General features: G+C 44.8%; 1 protein-coding gene across 4 annotated transcripts in view; it reads right to left on the reverse strand.

The window, feature by feature from the left end:
- The window catches only part of kazna (kazrin, periplakin interacting protein a), a 309,866-nt gene that overhangs the window by 210,288 nt on the left and 79,343 nt on the right, over nucleotides 1-20,235 (reverse strand). For all 4 annotated transcript variants that reach the window (XM_064297865.1, XM_064297864.1, XM_064297866.1 and 1 more), the window contains one exon: nucleotides 7,138-7,295. In XM_064297865.1, coding sequence (XP_064153935.1) covers nucleotides 7,138-7,295 — 158 coding nt within the window. The remainder of the gene's footprint in view (nucleotides 1-7,137; nucleotides 7,296-20,235) is intronic.

Genomic DNA, 20,235 nt, shown 5'->3' on the forward strand with positions numbered 1-20,235 from the left:
GAAAAGGATGCCATCTAAATCCAGCAAAGTTGATGAACAAAAAAATCTTCTAAACCTCATTCACCTGTACAATGCCTCAGCACCCCCCCACCCCCAAACCTTATTAGCCAAAACACTGCCAGCTTAATCCTGTGCTCTGAAGGTCTGGCAGTTCAATTCAGTAATTAACATTGCAGTTTTTGGTCATAAGCCATAATTAGTTTAATAGCATTAAACGGATCGTGCTCTGACTGCAAAATACGGATGAAGCCCCTCCTCAGTCTACTTCCTGATAGGAGGCTGTAGGGAGAAAGTCCTGATAATTAAAGCAACGACTATAAGGATGGAGGGAGAGGGAGAAGAAGAGAAGGAGAGGGAGAGAGTGTGAGAGTGAGAGCGAGAGAGAGAGAGAGAGAGAGAGCTGGCCCCCCAGGGCTGAGTGTAATCTCGTCCGGCCAGATGCACACGGACCCGCTGCTCTGTCCACTGCACAGCGCAGGGCTCACTGGTCAGAGCTCTGGGCTGTCTAATTATCATAGCAGCAGGCGGCCGACTGTGGCACCAGCGCAGAAATGAACTCAGAACTTTATCATACTTTTCTTGCAGTTTTGGATGAGGGGCCCTGGCGCGGAGCAGAGGCCCAGAGGCAGACAGGGCTTCTGAAGTGATGTACGATACGTGTAGCGCTCATCTCCAGGGAGACCCCTCCTCCTCCACTCGTGCAGCCATTCACAAATGAAAGGTCTGAATGGACACGGCCAGACTAAATCAGAGCCAGCTGGGCAGCAGAAGCTTCACTTCAAACCTCACTGCCCCTACTGGGACCCCAACAGCCCAACGTCATACCCCACTAGTCCATGATTCGTCCAGGATGTAGCAACGTATCCAACACATTCCCAAAACCCCTCCAACCCCCCACCCCAACCTAGCGCTTAGGCTTTGGAGGGACCATACATAGCACGTAGCTCCAAGCCTGATCCCATTGGTTTCCCCCGTATTGTGACCACAAAACCCTTCCCAGTGTGAGTACATCAAACATCACGCAGTTCCAACCAACCCCACGGTGAAGCCTACAGGCTCCAGGTAAACCTCAGTCTGCAGAACCGCTGCCAGCACTAGGCTCTCCGGTGACACGCATAAAAGCAACCAAGCAACAGCTTTATGTAGAGACAGGGAGTACATCAGGCAGTCAGATTTGTACCTGTGTGTGTGTGTGTGTGTGTGTGTGTGTGTGTATGGCATGTAATAACACTCAAACGCTTGCCCAAAGTTTTCTGCTACTATTGAAGTGCCTCCCCAGGGAGGGGAACTGACATTCAGACATATGACCCTGACACACCCCCCCCCCCCCCCCCCGCCACGCTAGAATGCAGGTCCCCACTGAAAACATCACAGGAAAGTATTTACCGTCAGCTAGTATCTGACCACTGATCCGGACCCAACCTGGAAATGCTCTGAGGAAGCGTGAGCTGTCCTTGCGTGACCCGTTAACACACACACACACACACACACACACAACAATTCTGCCTTTTGCAGTTTGTGTCTACTGCATTTTCACAAAAAAATGCTTATGCAGGAATATTCACAGGCAGAAACCTGGCTCGTTTTCACTCAAATGATGCTTTAATAGCGACATTTTCTTTTCTATGCCAGTATTTCACATCACTTGTACAAAAGGAGAATTAATGCATGTAAGTTTAATTGCTCTAGGCTTATAAATCAAGCTTGTGCCCTGGAAGAAAAGCAGAAAGAAGACAAGTAGGTGAACTGCAGGCTACTTTGATAGAAAGCTCTTGCAAAAAAAAGAAGAAAAAACATTTAAGATAACTCCAGTTGTGAGATCTAAAGCTCTTTGGATCACAGTATGCAAATCCAGATTAGAGAGATTAAGACTACGGAGACAGAGGGTGCCCAAAATCACTAATTCACATTTTCCCCTTTAATCTTGCCACAATTCCAGGAGCCCCTCCTTGGGGGGGATTTTTCGTAGGGTTTTGTGTAGCTGTAGTCAGAGACTTTAATGATTGCATTAATGAAGTTTCTACTTGGAGCTACACTGCGAAAATACCATGTCGTAACAACTGTTTCAGTCTTGTAATGAGACTTTTTTTCACCCTCTCTCTAGTAGAAAATATTTGGATGTTTTAAATGACTTTTTGCTTAACAAGTGAAATTGTCTTACCCCATTGGCAAATCTTGAAATGATTGCCTCAACTCATTGGCAATCTTTTTGTCTTATTTGCCAAAAATTAATTTAAATATTTTAGTTTTTATGTCTAAATATAAAAATAAAATACAAATTTTTTTAAAACTTTTTTTCAGTGTACAGAGAAGTGACAAGCAAAGAGTATGGGAGAGTAGACCAGGTTGTTTAAATTACATAACCTACACTTCCAAGCATGTGCAATAATACACGCTAAATTGCTTTTAAGTGATGGCATATATTAGAGGTATGTGCTGTTGATGACTGACTGCTATAATATCTGGAACTTTAAACACAATGAGGCTTCACCCTATGAAACAGCAACCATGCTGTATATTTAAAGTGATGCTATTTTTCCTCCCACAGAAATCTAATTATTGTGTCCTAATGCATAGATGTGAAATAGTACACTTAAACTGCAGCACTTTCAAAGAATAGTTCTTCATATCAGCTAAAGACAGTTTTCTGATCAAACCATAATGTTTATGTAGCAGGGTGGAGGCTGCAGGGTGGCAAGGCCTGGTGGAGGGTACCGGAAGGGGGGGTGGAGTGGGGTGGGGTGCAGGGTGGAGGGATGGGGAGGGGGTACGGGTGCTCCACATACTTCCGGGATCCCCAGGTGGCTGTCAATGTCATTGTGGCCAAGGAGCACTGACATCCCTCTCCCGCACAACCGTGTGGTAGTCGGGGGGGTGAGGGTTGGGCAGGGCGGGGGCACAGCTGGCCAGAGAAGCACTCTTTTTTCTCTCTTTGAAAAGTGGCATAAAAATGGGGGTGGGGGGGAGATGGGGGGAGGCGATGGAAATGGCCGCAGTTCAGACCCCCTTATTCCTCTCTGCTTGACTCAAGGACACAGCAGATGGGAGATAGAAGCGCAGAGAGCTGAATTACCTCCACTCTGGTGACCCCGCCCCCCTGCTTCAACACAAGAGCCCTGCCCGGTCACGTCGCACATGTGACCATCTCCATATTGAAGTGGCTCGGAGGGGACCGAGCCTCGTAATGACGGACGCTCAAAATGGGCCCTGATTACAGGCGAGCAGAGACACGCTCACGCCAGACGGGCGATGCCCCCCACCCCCCACCCCCCACCCCGAGTGTAACCGAAATGACAGGTGGAGGGGAGGGGAGCCGTGCCCCCCTCGCTGGAGCCCGAACCGCCCCGCTTCTGCCGCGTATCAGCGCCGAGGGACGCGCGCTCGGCCACTCGACAGTCTGCGCACGTCTCCTCCGGCGTGTAAGTGGATTTTCCCCGGGCTTTGAACATTAAACACGCTTTTTAGCCTCGAAAAAGAGAAAAGGCAGGAGAGGAGGCTCTTCTGCGGGGGCTTTATCGGCCTGTTGCACCGGGACGCCTTTCACAGCACCTCACCCCCCCTTCCCCCCATCCCCCCTGTCCCCCCCGTCCCCTCCGGGGCCCCCACGCTCGTGGGGCAGGGGCCCCTGGGCGACAAAGACGAGCCAAAGACTTAACGGGGCCAGCTACGGTAGCAGGTGGCAAACGCAGGGCAACGTCTGCTCACAGAGCTGGAACTGCGCCTCATGATTGCACACACACATCAAAACAGCTCGCGTCAAAACATGTAATCAAGTCAGAGTTTCTGCACGAGCCCTGAAAACTCAAAGCGCTGGCAAATCTCGCTCTGCGGTGAACAGGTAAAGGCTGAGGTAAAAATATTAACCCACAAATTATGTATGTAAACACTGTTACATGCTGTATGTTTCTGAAATGAAAGATGCTCTCATAAGTATGACAGAGAATTATCTTGCTCCACCACCTGCAAGACCTGAAGAAAGCCCTTAGCCAGCAGGTGCCCCTGTCACACACTTCAGCTGGGATGTTCTGTCAGTTAGCAACTATCATTTCCGGAGGAATTACATTATTTTGGTGGACTGCTTCTATGCAGGTGTCTCTCGGAGTTTGTTTACACGTTTTCAAGGATACAAGGCGGAGCTGCACTTTCACTGCATCATTTAGCACAGTTAGACCGCAGGGACCAGGTCAACCAGAGGAGGCGCTCTTCCACAACAAGATGAAGGGGAAATCCTGCTTAATGAAACCATCCCTCCTTGGTCAATGTTGCCTCCACATTTCTTTGGAAAACCCTTATGTTGTTCATGTAGTGTAGTCCAATGGGTAAGGAACAACGGCAGTGTTTCAGTATATATCCGGCTGTATAAATGGATGCAATGTAAATGCTATGTGAAAACGTTGTGTAAGTCGCTCTGGATAAGAGCGTCTGCTAAATTCCTGTAATGCAATGTAACGCATTCCAGTGATCTACTATGGTTCGGTAATTACTCAAGACTCATTTGTTATACACAAAGACTGAGCAGAAAACCCGGGCATGTGTAAAGCATTATAAAAAATAAGAGGAATATCATAAACAAATCCATCAAGCATAAGGCCAACAAGATAAGCTAACGGAGCTCAAATGACATGTGTCATCGTTTCTGTAGAAATCTAATGTAAGTGAACAATTTCAGTCAGATTGTGTTGTGCAGGAAATTACCTTACCCTGACCCCTTTTCTTTTTTTTTTTAAGACTGAGCAAAGGGGTGAAACAATCCCGCCGTTGTCAGAAACCCCTGGGTCAGGGGATGGGCACCACAATTACATCTCGGCTTTGATTGAAAAGAAGCAAGTTTTCATTTTCCACGTCACGACATGATGGCCCACAATCCTTTGCATGTCATCCTCAGAATCTCAGGGATAGAATGTGTTGCTACTGCCACAGCCTGCCCGATTCATTGCCATGCCAACACCATTCACGATAAGGGAACGAGGAGGCTTTGAACCAATCTGCAAGAAGAGCTCATTTTAACAGCTACTTTCGGCAATAACAAAGCCATTGTGAACTACTTACGCTGCTCTTTACTACTCACAAGTCAGCTTTTGCGGAAAACCGTTTGTCTGTTTCGAGTCACAAGTGGTTTTCAGGCTGACAGAAATGGTTCTATTATTTTGACTTCGCATCCCTCCCTCCCTGTATAAACGGAGCACATTCCAGCTTCCCCCCCCCCCCACAACCCCCATCATCTTATGCAAGATGTCTGAAGGACAGTGTCTGCAAGGTCACTAGGAAGTTATGTGCGAGAGGGGGGAAGAGATACAGCCAAGCGCAGGGTCCTGATAAAGTGCCCGCTCTTTCACGACGTTCCCGTCAGCTTTATCAGCTAAGGGCCCGCTAAAGGGAAGCCGAACGGTGCGAATCACGCTCTTGCGCAAATTCATTCAGCTATTAACGGATCCACGGCGTCGCCTTTCACAAACGCGAGCTGAACTGCGGCGCACAAACGCACCCCCCCCCCCCCCGCCCCTTCCTCCCCCCGCCCTTCCACAGACATGACATGACTCGGGCTCCCCACAGTGATTGATTCCACACAGATTCACTCTGAGGAACTGTTGGAGGTTCCGTTCTGAATAACCGGCACGCCGAGGATGATCTCCGCCAGCCCGTAGAAGGCAATTAACATGAGTCATCGGCATAATCCATTCAGTCCTAATCACGCTCCGACTTCAAATGATCTTACAAATAAGGGCCATCCATCTCAGGCGCTGCTGTCTTCGGGAGGAAGACGGGGACTTACTGAGACCGCAGGCGGGGGGGGGCTTTGCGAGTGACACATCCTCTGTTCGGCACCCCAGCCCACTTCTCCTTTCAACTCAAGGTAGAAGTGACTCTCTCCTTTTGCTCATCAGAAGCTCTCAGAATAAGCCTTACGTGTCATCAAGCCATTTCCCCGCGGGGTTCACCAGCATGGGAGCGCACTGACAGGACTTATTTCTGAGACATCCTCGGCTGTACATCACCGTAGCTGTTAGGCGGGAATGTAAAAGCCAACCGGAGTGAAATCTACATGACACCATGTAAAAAGAAAACTATATATACACACTCTCTCTGTCTCTCCTCTTCCTTTCTATATATACACAGTATATACATTGAGCTCCACAATGTTTGGGAAAAAGATGTATTTTTTCTTGATTTGGCTCTCTACTCTACAATTTTAGATTCACATGTGGTTAAAGTGCACTCTCAGCTCATATTAAGAGTTTTTATAATAGGCAGCTTATATTTTGTAGAAATAACAGAATTTTTTTTATACATTGACCCTCCACTTCAGGGCAGCATGATGTTTGGGACAAATCACAGGTGTGTTCAATTGCTTACTTAGTACAGGTATAAGAGAGCCTTCAGTATCTACTCTTGATTCTAGGCTTTTACTTGCCTTTGGAGTCTGTTATTGGTGTTTGTCAACATGCGGATCGGAGTTGTGCCAATGAAAGTCAAGGAAGCCATTATGAGGCCGAGAAATAAGAAAAAACTGAGACAGAGACTCAACCGTAGGCTTACCAAAATCAACTGTTTGGAACATCATTGAGGAGAAAGAGAGCACTAGTGTGCGCAGTAATTGCAAAGGGCCTGGCCCAAACCATGAAAAACAGCCACCAAACCAAGGGCTGTCCAGATACTTTGGGTCATATATGTAGTGTGTGTGTGTGTGTATTTCTTACCTTAAATCATCATTGTTATGTAAACACAGGAATTACACATGTAAACTGTGCATAAAGACATGAGGAAATGCCACATCAAAAGCCTTATTCACATGAAAGAAAAATCCCAGATCACCAGCATTTGTTCGGTGGGAGGCATCCAGGCAGATTATGATTAGCTCCCAAATAACAGATGTTTCATATATGGATGAAGGATGAAAAATAGATTTCGATTTTTTCCTTTGCATTTTTAGTACTTTGAGCAGAGCGTGGGGCCCATCTGTTTTTTTAGCAAGCAATTGTTGGGAGGGTGTATCTTCAGAAAGGAACTATCCATTATATGTTGCCAGAGAGAATTCGGTGAACTGCAAGTCATTCAGTGAGATCAACATGAGTGACACATGTAGGACAGCAGGGTGATGTCACTCCCCCCCCCCTCCCCCCTCCCCCTCTCCCTCACCTGGGCATCCATCAGCAGGTGTCGCATCAGTGTCATGGACTTCTTCAGCGTCTCCTTCTCGCTGGGCAGGAAGGCGCCGTCTTCATCGTTGAGGGCCTTGGGTCGGTTCACCATGAAGTGGGCGATCTGGTCATTCAGGCTGTTCAGGGACTGCACGGCTATGGGAGAAGGAAGGACGAGAGGCAGTCAGCCCCCAGCCCGTCAGCACACCCTCCCCCTAACATACACCTCTCGTCTGCCTGCGGTCCCATTTCATGCCTGAGTGTTAAAAGCAACCTAAAGCGTGATCCAGCACCATTCAAAATACAGTATGTGTGATCAACTGATGCTTGAAATGCATTAGAGGTCGTTTTTGAGGAAGGCAGCGGAGATGAGCTTGAACACCGAAATTAAGGACCTGTTTTTGGCAGGTGTTTACAGCTATAGCACGGTGATGCTCTTGCTTTATTCTGCTGGCTAGAAAATGACCATTTTCTATCCCAAAACCCAAAGGTACCCCTAAACACAAAGTACATTTATATGCCTTATGTGCCCACAGAGAACTTGTCTATGTTTGCTGTCAGCCAATATTTCTGCTTTTGATCCAACATTTATGTGCATCATCTTCATCCTATGTATCTTCTGGTTTACAGCTGTGACTTATACGTGGCCTACAGCAGCTGCAGCCACTTCGATATCACAGCACAATTTATCCATATTTCACACCCATAAGTCCCTCCATCTCTGTTGTCGTCTTACTCCTCCCTCCACCTCACCAGGGCATCGCTGTCTGATTTGCATGTAAAACACTCCTTTTAATGGAGGCTGTCGTTATGTCTCCCATATACATTTACCACATCTACCAGCATCCTAACCTGGCCATTCAGAAAGGTTTGCAGCCCGTTTCCACTTGAGCTGTAAACCAGCTGAAGCTCGACATAGCACCGCTGCGTCGGACGTATTGTCTGGGGTTCTCGTTTAAGTAAAACATGGGCATAATAAAAAGAAATAACCACTGGCTTTTCCAGGGTTCGTAAAGGCAGAAAAAAAACGAGTGTCTGCCGTCACACCCAATGTCGTCAGCAGGAGAACACGAGAGAGACTCCCAGAGGGAGCCCGCCCGTGTGTTTCTATTGAGGGATTTGCTCTTTAAGATATTCTGCCAGGAATGATCATGTACTGTGCGTACAAAGCACGTGTACACGCCTGTACACAGTATCGCAGCACGCAGCATAGACAAAGGCTAGTGTCAAAGACAAAGTGTTGCTTTATTTGTGCTGGTTATCGCCGGCACCCCAGTAGAAAAGCCTCAAAAGCAGACGATTCATTGAAGGAATGCTGCTGTTGTGCCTACAAGTAATTTGCACTCAAGGCCAGAGCACCAGGAAAAGGAGAACGGAGAGTGAGAGGCAGAAAACAGCTGCCACACCAGAGAAAATGAAACTGTGGCTGATATCTGCATTAAGGACTAGGGGGGTGGGAGGTGCTACTGCAAGTGCACACACAAAAAAAGCAAAACCATAGCAGGGAGTGGAGTGGGCCTAATCATTTTATTCGCTCCCCTGGATCCCCAAATGTAGGGACACCACCGGCCAAAGAGCATCTTCTGTCCAAGCAACACGACAACATTTCCGTCAGTGCTACCGAAAATGGGACGGGGCTACTCTGTGACCCAACAACAATAAACAAATAAATAAATAAATAAAAATCTACCATCCCAGTCCTGCTCCAGATCCCCTACTGTTTGAAGGCCTGTTCCCTTCAACAAAGGGGGAGGGTGGGGATGGGGGTTAATTAAAGTGTCACCCCACAAGAGAACAGCAGAATGTCACTCCAGAGCTGATTTCTGAATCCTCCAGATATACAGTAAACAAAACGCTACGCAGGCCTGATGGTTTTACAGCCTCCTGTAAATCACTCCCATTATCCTGCCCTCCCGTTGAGGGAGATGAAACCCACTGAAGAGTCATCCAGCAAATATAATTCATCTTAAAGGGTCACCTCTAGCCTCCCCTTCCGGGCTCCTAGCTCTTTGCTGTCAGGCTGCTGGACAAATGTACCCTAAACTAGATAGAACCACCCACAATCGAGGGCAAGAAACTGCTGATTGAGCAAATAGAGGACAGTTGAATTAACGAATCAGGGGAGGCAGTGTTTGTGAAGAATTTCTAAAGCTATTCAGTAGCAAGAAGCAATGGTCTTTGTTTGAAAATAAATTTTAAAAATACATTTGTTTGAAACCCTTTCATTGACAGAATTGAATGAAAACAGTACACCTCCAAAGCAAAATATTCTATAATGTGATGTTCTTATTGAGCCTGGTCAGCTAGAAAACTAGATTGCAGCACGCTAGTTAGCCTGGTCAGGTCATTAAGAAAACCCCATTTTCTCTCCAATTCACCATCTGTGACCAGATTACATTGTTGCCCATTACAGTAGATGTCTATTCCTCTGTTTGGACGCATTTGCCAAGCCAAGATATCTGAGTCTTAAAGAGCCTCAAATCAGTGACAGAGTCTATGGTAACCTATCAATAGGAACACCAGTGCTAACCCAAGGAGACAGTCAAACCAGACTAACAAAGTCAAAGCTGTCCACCTGGGGACTGCATATGCAACATATACTAAAGTATTAGTATCAGTATCAGTATTAGTATTGGTATTGGTATTGGTATCCCATCCATTCATTATCTATACCCGCTTATCCCAACCAGGGTCATGGGGGTGCTGGAGCCTATCCCAGCATGCATTTGGAGAGAGGCAGGAATACACCCTGGACAGGCTGGTAATTTATCGCAGGGCACACACTACATTCACTCACACACTCAATTTAGAGTCTCCAGTTACCCTACCTGCATGTCTTTGGACTGCAGGAAGAAACCGGAGTACCCAAAGGAAACCCACACAAACAGGGGGAGAACATGCAAACTCCACACACAAACCCAGGACCTTCTTGCTGTCAGGCAATAGGTGTTACCCACTGCCCCACCGTGCCACCCTAGTAAATCAGTATTAGTATTAGCATGTGCACTGTATACCACAGCAATCAATTTGTACTCAACAGCATGTGCAGTGCGCACTGAAATTATCCAATAGATTGCACACCTTTCAAATACATTGTTATACTTCACCTGAAATGGCCACACAGAGAAAGCCTACACAGACTTGTGTCACTACAGCTTGTAATCTCTTTCATGTGACCCAGTGCTGCTCAATTCAGGTTCAAGGGCATCAGTCTCGCCTTAAAGATCTCACTGCAGTGCCATGTCATCAAGTGCCAACTTTATGCCTCAATCACCATTTCCTCACAAGGTGGCAACATGCTTCAAGCACATGACCATCATCTTCCAAGACTTACGAATTCTTTCAAATCTGAAATTTTACAGGTACTAATACCTCAGCTACAAGAGACGTACTGGTTCAGTGGGTCAAATTTACATTTTAGTTTAGTTTAGTTTAAATCAGGGAGAACAGATTACATCTACCCACACAGGTCCTAGGGATCCTCCCAATGTCCCTGGAGGAGAACACAATTAACGCTCCTGAAGAGGAGAACTGAGATTTTAAATTGGTTCCAAGTTTATCCTTTCATTTTTACAAAGCCGACACAGTGAAATGTTATTACCACTCATTATCTCCAGTTAAGCAAAGGACTTCTTTAAAATTCTGTTAAAATAACTCTGATGTTGCGTTGTGCTGTATAACAGGGTTTCTGCTCCCAGGTCAAACTTGCAATCTTCAATCCAAATCTTTTTTCATAAAAATTGCTTCACAAAATAAATGCAGTGTAAAAAACTTGATTATGCATCTCTAAAATATGCTACAGTATTTAAAATAGAGGTTTTTTATTATTTTGCAGTGGCAATGCAAAACCTTTTTGAAACAAAGATTGAACCTTCACTATGAACAGGACTTCATGGCAACGGTTCATGTGGGTTTAAAAGCATAGTTCACCTTCTGGGTTTTTTTCATATCATTTAAGTTTAAGTTTTATTGTATGGCTGTTTTTGATGACCAGCCAGGTTGACAATGACTGGAACAACACACACTGCATTAGTATGACTACTCAACCTAAGTCTTATTGCTCCACATACACTGCTAGGGGACTACACCACCATCTCCTGGATGCAATGCAAGCGCAATATTGGGGCTAATATCTTCTTGGGAAGCCTCAGAGACCAAACATGGAGTGGCATTTCTTTTGGTCCCTTACCACCAGTCGAAATTTCCAAGAGACATTAAGAGCAGGTGTATTGATTGAGATATGCTCTGTGGATAGGACAGGCTGTGCACTATGGCCATCGGGGCTTCCCGGTGCCTTGACCAAGCACAGAGTATGTCATCCTGGTCATTCAGCACTTCAACTCCAATGGCAAACAGTCAAGAAATTGTTCTTTTACCTTATAACGCTTCATGGGGGTGACATTTGTTACCGTTCTGTTGCAGTTTCCCCATTTTCCCAGCTTGGCGACAGGGAGATTGACCCAGGGGGTCTGCTGGCTTTTTGGGAAAAGGGGGCGGGGATCTGGAGCTGCTAGAGTTGCAGCATAACTCAAAAATCTCAGAAAAAAACATTTTCCCAGGCAGTCTAGTTTTCGGTTACCATGAAATGGAGCATTCTGGGGTTTTTTTGTCTAAAGCAAGAAAATGCACTTAAAGTAACTACAGAGCAGCTTGTACAGGGATGTTGACATTTCCAGAGGCTGGAAATATGAATAGATTTTATGGCTTTTATTCAGAACAACAAACATTAATATGCATGTTTTTAAAACCACTCCAGCACTGCTCTTCTCCCGCACAGTACTCCCAGCCTGCATGTTCCACAGCAGATAGTTCCAACCAAAAATAATGTTAAACTTTTTCTTTTCTTTTTTTTGAAGAACAGCTGGGTAATACATGCACATACAACCTGAAGGCAGAAAGTCAGTGCACATGCTGCTTTAGAAGTGCATTTACTGTACTTGCTCTACACCACAAACCCCCGAATGCCTCTTCACCAGCCATTGTAAAGCCAGCAGAGGTTGAAAACATTTTAAATATCCTTATCTGCACATGAAACTGCATGGGCCAATCAGAAACATCCAATAAAACTTTAAAAACCCAGGAAGTGAAGTCAGCCAGTGTTCCTGAACGTACAGCAGATCTGTTTCCTCTAAATTGTTCTCCAGGTGCACTCAGTGAGCAACAGCCAATGCCTACTCACATTAGGCATTCTTCCCATGTAGGAAACGCATTGCAATCTAATTATAATTGCTAACGGTAATGAAACCTTGCACACAGTCAAACTCAAACCTACCACAGATCAATTCAGTGATGATCACGTGATTTGAGGCACTAAAGTTACCAGTGGAAGGGCAGAGTGGTACAGAACTAACCTGAAGAACAGGTCAGTACTGTATTAATATCACTGTGTTGAATTAGCCTGTGGTAGAACAGGTCAGTACTGTATTAATATCACTGTGTTGAATTAGCCTGTGCGAGAACAGGTCAGTACTGCATTAATCTCACAGTATGAATCTCACTTTGCTGAATTAGCCAGTGTGGTAGAACATGTGGTCAGTACTTTATCTCACCGTGTCAAATTGGTGTTAGAAACTGGAAACATTGCCGTTTCCATTTTTGTTCATTACCTGCAATAATAAATCAAGAAAACTGGTTACATTTTTTTAATGGTCTAGATAAACCACCGAATAAAGTGCAGTAATTGAAAGTGACCTTATAAAATAAAATAAAAACACAGCAAAAGCTGAAAGATTATCCCAAAATATTTGCTGGAGGAAATGAAGGAAAACTAAACGGAAAAATGGAGCAGGGGAAAAAAAAAAAGGTTTCCTCTAGGAACAAAACATCTCATCGGCATGATACGGTTTCCCCCACTGTCAGTGGGTCTCGCTGTCAACAACCGGCGGTTCTGGTTCCAGAATGTTTCACAGCAGGGACCCGCCAGAGTCCCGGTCGCATCCTGTTTTTGTTCCCCCGTCGTATTCTTCTCGTCTTGGGCACCCTCTCCCCGAGCCGACACTCAAATAATAATCTTCCAAATTAACAGAGAGCCAGCCCGGCCCATAAGAGCCTCTGTCCACAGCGATAACATTTACCAATAATCCACCTTCACTTTGCCAAGGCAAAGAAAATATTTGCAAAAACATTTGAAGGTCTGATTGCAGGTTTGGGGTCCAGAATCCTTCTGTGGCACTGATGTCTTTTATGCATTGCTTTTCAGCCTCTGGTAATGATGTCTGAACAATGGCTTATCCCCAAGGCTTTCTGTTCATCCCGTCTATAGTGACGCATTAGTCGTCTACAGTTTCTAAAAAAAAGACTGCCCTCGCCTTGCAATAAAAACATCAGAGTCAAATTCCCCAAAGAGCTAAACCAGGTCCTAGTGCTTGAGAAAGCTTGAATTGGGTTTGTTTTTCAGAATGCAAGCCTTGAGCAGCTTTCAAGCCCACACCTTAACATTAGGTGAAAAACAAAAATTGTGTGTACTAAAGTTTTTTGTTTTTTTCCACAATAGCTTTAACTTCTCTGACAAATTCAACATTTCAGTTGCCAAACAGGCTAATTGCTGCATTTCACAAGAGGAGTTTTTGAGAGGCTCAGAGGTCAGGTGCTTTGCGGAGACGGCCAACAGTCAGCCTTCCCCTCAAGGTTAATGTATTTTTCTCTGGAACAATTGTCAGAGATTTAGGAGGGACTGCAGCCGAAGAACGTGGCAGCAAAAGATTGGCCTTAATTGACTGCAGCATAAGTTGTACAGCTGTCACTGAGAGAGAGAGAGAGAGAGAGAGAGAGAGAGGGGGAAGAGTAAGAAGGGAGAGAGAACAACAGAAAAAGACAGGTGCGAGCACAAGAGAGAATGGAGAAAAGAGAGGACAGAAAGAACAGAGGAGCAGAGAGTAAAAAATAAGACAGGGAGAAAGTAAAAGCGGTAGAAGAGAGAAAACGGGAAAAAGAAGATAACAAGAAAGACCAAGGAGAAAGAGAGTGAGAGAGAGAGAGAGAGAGAGAGAGAGAAAAGAGAGGCGAGAGAAAGCGAGAGTGAATGAAAGTGAGAGAGAGAGAGAGAGAGAGCTAGAGATAGGGAGAGAGCGAGAGAGAGAGGACGGGTGCAGGTTGACGCTGCAGTCTGGCCGCTCTGATCCTCAAAGCCAGAGCACCCTCCACTGGCGAATCGGCAGATCGGGGAGCCAGAGCCGCCGCGCAGCCAGCAGGAGGAATCCAATAGCACTGCTGGCACTTTGCATCGATAAGACCCGGGGGCCGCCGCGCTTCTGTGTCACGCCTTGTAGGGCAGCTGATACCATCGCAGAACAGTAGCGGGCGCCGGCATCTGACCCGCTGCTAATTTATGTACAAGCTCGCGGCGCAGGCCGCATGCTAACTAAAGGGCTGCAGAGCGCGCCCGCGCCGTTCCCCAGGAGATAACTCTGTTTGGATGTGCGAGAAAAATGTAATTGCAATTCACGGGGGGATCTTTAAAAAAGCAACGCTTTTCTATTTGATTTACACGCAAGCACAAAGCGGAATCAAAACAACAATCTAACTTGTGGTAATTTTTTTTTGTGAGAAGAGCTGAGTTGGTTGTTGAAAAGATTTCCCAGACTGCACATGGATAAAAGAGGGAAGGCTCATGCTTATTATTGCAGGCTCTTGTGAGTAAATAAATAAAATGTATTAAAAATCCTTTCATTATAAGTGAAAAGGTGAGCCTTTCTCCTCTAATAATGCTGAGATTGAGAGCCCCGTGTATTGTTCTGCTCGAAAGGCATTTGCATTTTGGTCACGTCTGGGATTTCAGAATAGTTCAACTCTGGCTGAAGTTAAGGAACCTTCCTGTCTCCCCGTGTCCTTTTCAACAAAGACAACGCGAGCTAAGCCTTGAACTGTCCACAGAGCTTTTAAGGAGACAGTACTATTAGTTGTTTTTTTAAAATCTCATTTTACTTAACCAAGGATATCATCTCCACATAAAATTTTTTTTTTTTTCTGAGAAGAAAATGTGACCAATGGAGTGGATGAAACACGGCATCTTCACCACTTGTGAAAATTCTGTGACATCCCATTGAATTAGTCGTGGGAGGCCGCGTAAACACACAGCACTGTAATGTGCTTACAAAGAAAGAAAAGAGGGAGGGAGATAGCGATAAAAAGAGAGAGGGAGAGATATGCAAAGAAGGAGAAAAGCAAAAAAATAAAAAATAAAAAAGCAAAGCATATCCAAATAATGCAGTGTACAGATTACGCGCAGTGGCTCGGCTGAGTTACCACGCATAATGCTGTAGCATGCAGAGCCATTTTCAACAGATTAGGCAGGTACACCGGCAGCCTCTGATGCCTGTTTCTCGCTGTAAACTGGAGAGTGATTGCTGTGGCAGAGAGAGAGAGAGAGAGAGAGAGAGCCTGCTGCCTGTCCCCTTTACCAGGCTATTCCTGCCTTTTCATTGATCGGGTATTTACGTTTTTGGCTAACAACACTTGAGCCAGGGTTAGGCACGAGCACCGAGCCCAGGACAAGATGTCCTGTTCAGAATTCTGGGAGGGTTGGGGGCCATTTGCTGTTAGAGAGTGCAAAGGTGGGGTGAGTGCTTTAGTCCTCCTGTGACACTTGCATAAAAAACCTTCTTTAGCCTCAACACAAGCATACATCTTGCTGTCTCTGTCTGTCTGTCTATCTGTCTTTCTCTCTCTAACACACACACACACACACACTTCTCTATCTCTCTTTCTGCTTCTATTCAAGTATTCACAGTCTTTAAACATTTTAAGATAACCTTTTTACTTTTTTAAATTTAGTTATGACTCATTCATTTTTTTTATTTTTTATTTGAGAGTACTCAGCCCATTCAGTATGATCATCAGGTTTTTTGCCGGTTTAGGCTTTTGCAGCTGTTACATAGTGAGTTGGCCTTGTGTGAATGTATGAATTGTGCACAATAGGCCTGGAGCCTAAGATCACAGCAGCTTCAGCGCATTGTACACAGACGCAAACACACCTAAAAAAATCCCTCACAGGGGTGCTTGTGCGTGACACCCAGACGGTCACTGTGTTCACAGACCCTGAGCAAATATGAGAGTTTCATGGTCAGCCGTGGTCACAGACGGCTAGCTGGGGAACAGCACCTTGGGGGGGCCAGGGGCCGGGGGGGGGGGGCTGGGGAACAGCACCTTGGGGGGGCGAGGGGCGAAGGGGGGGGGGGGGGGCTGGGGAACAGCACCTTGGGGAGAGGCACGTGGAGCTGTATATTAAGTCTCCTAATGGTTTTATGAGGAATACATCCTTGGGGAGAAGAACCGATAACTGAAAAGCCAGGCAAAATAAAATGTTTATGGCACACCCTGACAAATCAATTTTAATTTCGCATTCAATGTTTACTGGGTGTCCTTCCCCATAAACAATATCTGACACAAAGTAAAATGAATTGATGCTCCTGCAGATGTGTTTTTGTTTTTTCCTTTTTTCACAGGCTTATGCAGACAAACAGTGACTCCAACTGTATTTCAGCTGTCAATTAGGCCTCTGTATCAGAGAGCTGAGAAAAATGACAACCAGCTCACCCTTTTTCTAATTTAATCCAACACCGATCATACGCCTCCAAAGTTCCAGAAGAACACTGAAGAAAGTCTTATATTTTTTAAACATTCTTCCCTAAATATGACATATTGAAGGGAACAAAGACTGCATTAGAAGAAAACACTGTCTGTTATGTAAATGATATTTTTAATTAATTTCAGTACACTGGTATGGTCAAAGGATTCCAAATTGAAGAACACACACAGATAAAAATGCTAAAAGCTGAAATACTTTCATTTAAAATAATCACTGGCTTGCAGCTGCGTGAAATGGAGGAATTTGCTGTCACATGTGGTGTGGATGCGGGTGGCAGCACCCAATAAAAAGTGAGGTGAAATTATAATTTTTTTTTTTAAATGTTCAGTACTCAATGTACACTTGTACAAGGCAGGGGTGAGTCGCCATTCCAAAGAAACTGCACTAAGCACATTTTCTGCGGTCTCTAAAAGCAAGCGATTCATTCAGGCTCTAACAGCTGAAATCAGTGATTCACTCGATCTTATACACCTGAAATAAGTAATTGACCCTGCCTCTTACATCTGGAATCAGTGATTCACTCAATCATATACACCTGAAATAAGTAACTCACTCAGCCTCTTACATCTGGAATCAGTGATTCACTCAATCTTATACACCTGAAATAAGTAACTCACTCAGCCTCTTACATCTGGAATCAGTGATTCACTGTTTCTTACACCCAAAGCTAGTTATTCACTCCACCAGGAGAAATCAGACTCAGGCTTCCTCTAGCGGCCGCACTTCCCTTTTCCAGCACGTGCCGTTTTATTGTCTGCAGTATATCCTGTAATTGGGCCAAGACAAAGCACCTCAGAACGTGCATTACGAGGAAGCTGCATCTCTCCCCCCCCCCACACCCCTCCCCCAAAAAATCCCCTCCTCTTCTCGGATGATGACACTGGGGAGAGGCAGCGTTCAGGCTGATGAGCGTGCGCAGAGGTAACCCGCCGGTCCGCGCTGTGTTTGGGATACGGCGACGCGTTCACCTTCCTGAGGCTCTCACCGCAGAGCCTCATTACATGCGCGTCGCGTGTCTTTGCCACTTCACCCTTCGGCCGATGGCGACCTTCGTAACGAGGAGGTCTTCGGCCCCTTGCTTTCTCCCTGAAGTAGACTTCTCTGGGACCAAAGCGATTCAAATGTCCTTCAGAATGATTCTAACTGCACATTTTTAACGGGGGGGGACTTTAAAAAAAAATTTTTTTTATAAAAATGGCAAACGTGACTATCAGCTTAAAGGTGTGAGGGTCAAATCAACTATATTATGAAAGTCATGAGGAGAACAGACGCAGTGTGCACTGTACATGTATTTTTAGCATGGAGACCTTCCTGTGACTGTCAGAGTTTCCCCACGGTAAATGGAGAGGTAGAAACCATAACTGAAGCGCATGAACACAGCAACAATGGCCGCTTGTTAAAAAAGGAGGTTTGTATGCAATGGTACCTTTAGCATGGTACAAAGAAATAAATCTACCATTAAACCACACATAAAAATAAGTAAACAAGTATATTTGATGATGTCATCAGGTAAAGCAGCCCAGATAGGCTGGTCATTTTGCTTACAGTCTAGGACTGCTTAGAGCACCATGTCAAGGCTGGTCTACCTAAATGTTGATTTCAGTAAACTTTTGCTAAATCAATTTCACTTTGTGTATTAATACATAACTATCTTATCCTGAAGTATGGCAGCATCAGCACCAGGTTACCAGGTGGTAGGCACTTCCTTCTGATAAAATATACATCCAATAGCGTCCAATAAAACTACTGTGACTGGTTTCACAGTAGTGCCCGTCACCTTGTACCGCATGATCAACGTCCCTGTGGCCCTGGGTTGAGACCCCCGTGCATTACAATCAGCTCCCTTATGTGACCACTAACATGGAACACGCCTTCACACGCAGCCTGCACAGAACGTCCCCAGAAAAATATAGAGACAGGACGGTAAACATAACAAAAACCGACAACCGCGGACCGTATCACAACCTTAATTAGCACTCAGCTGCTACATGCATCCCTTTACTGCTTTTTTATCTCACTGCAGGTAGCAACCTGGTCTGGGGCTCTAACTGCAATACTGCGTCTGAGAAAGACCGCTCACCATCAGCCCATGTAAATGCGGCAGCTGACATGTTGATATAGTTCTCCACTGGGCATACAGAGCTCTGTATCCTTCATTTTCAGGCTAATAAAAAGGGGTCCCTAAGGCCAGAATTCTCCCATGTGTGCAACTGACTGATTTTCATGAGAAGCATTTTACTACCATGTTCTCTATCACGACCCGCGTAGATATTCTCTTCTACGTCCCTCAGGGTTTCTCGTGAACATAAAAATGTTATTGCACCCATGTGTGCTAAACATTAAAGGTATCAAATTTGAAAATATATAAGCTCCGAGTTCACACTGTATACACATATTGCTACATCATGTTGTGTTCTATCAGCGTTCCGTCAGCGTTGCCTGAAGAGTTCAGCCGAGAGAACACCCAGTAGTGTACTCTACAATATGGACTGAACAAAAAAATAAAATCACCCTGAATTCTATTTTAAAATGCACCGTTGCCAGTGTTCCGACAAGGCATTCTGGGAACACTTTCATTTCCTGGGCTGTACACTCAGCAAGGATACACGGTGGTGTTGAAATGAAACACATAGCCAAGACCTCACCCCAAAGTCTTCACAAAATTATTAGAATGTACTGATAAGTTCTACCAACATACTGCTGCAATGTGTCCCTGGAGGAGAACTCAAAAGGCAATTCTAAAAAGTTAAGTGCACATTTTTACAAATATACCACATTGAGTGAGACATTTATTTTGTCTTAATGTTGTTTTTTTGTTTTTAATTTATTATTGCTATTAGTCAGAGCAGCAGAAGTAAATCATAATAATAATAATAACAACAATTATTATTATTGTTATTATATTTATAATAAAATGAAAAATCATAATCATCATCCTCATCACATCAAGCACTTTCAGATTGCCTTGGCAATGAGAAGGATTGCGTGGATTACAAAGCTTTCTACATTATTAATTATTAATACATTTATAATGCAAGACATTTATTGAAGAAATTGAGGAAAACAACATTGCTCATGGTCACAGCACTAAACCACACGGACACCCTTGAATACGTCTGCAACAGTACCGCCGTAAAACTAACCAAAACAGAACAGCACGTTCAGACAGGAAAACTGAACACCACTGAGGATTCTATGACATTTTGTAAATTCAAAATTGAGAAATTTGACTCCACACAACATAATTATCCAGAGATTTTTGCTTCTTCACGTTTCCGAGGCAAATTTTAATATAGTTCCAACTCTGACCTTCAATGTATTCAATGTATCCTATTCCTTCAAGGCAGATTGTAATTTAATAACCTAATTTCAGTCGGTGCTATTTTCAATGCGAAATGGGGACTGATTGTGTCACTGAATTTGCAGGTAAACCTATTCATCAGAAACTCATTCCCTGATTGCCTCCAGATTATAGGCCTAAACAAAATACATCAGTTTCTCATTACAGCC

This window comes from Anguilla rostrata, chromosome 11, assembly GCF_018555375.3.
Source record: "Anguilla rostrata isolate EN2019 chromosome 11, ASM1855537v3, whole genome shotgun sequence".
Classification (NCBI taxonomy): Eukaryota; Metazoa; Chordata; class Actinopteri; order Anguilliformes; family Anguillidae; genus Anguilla; species Anguilla rostrata.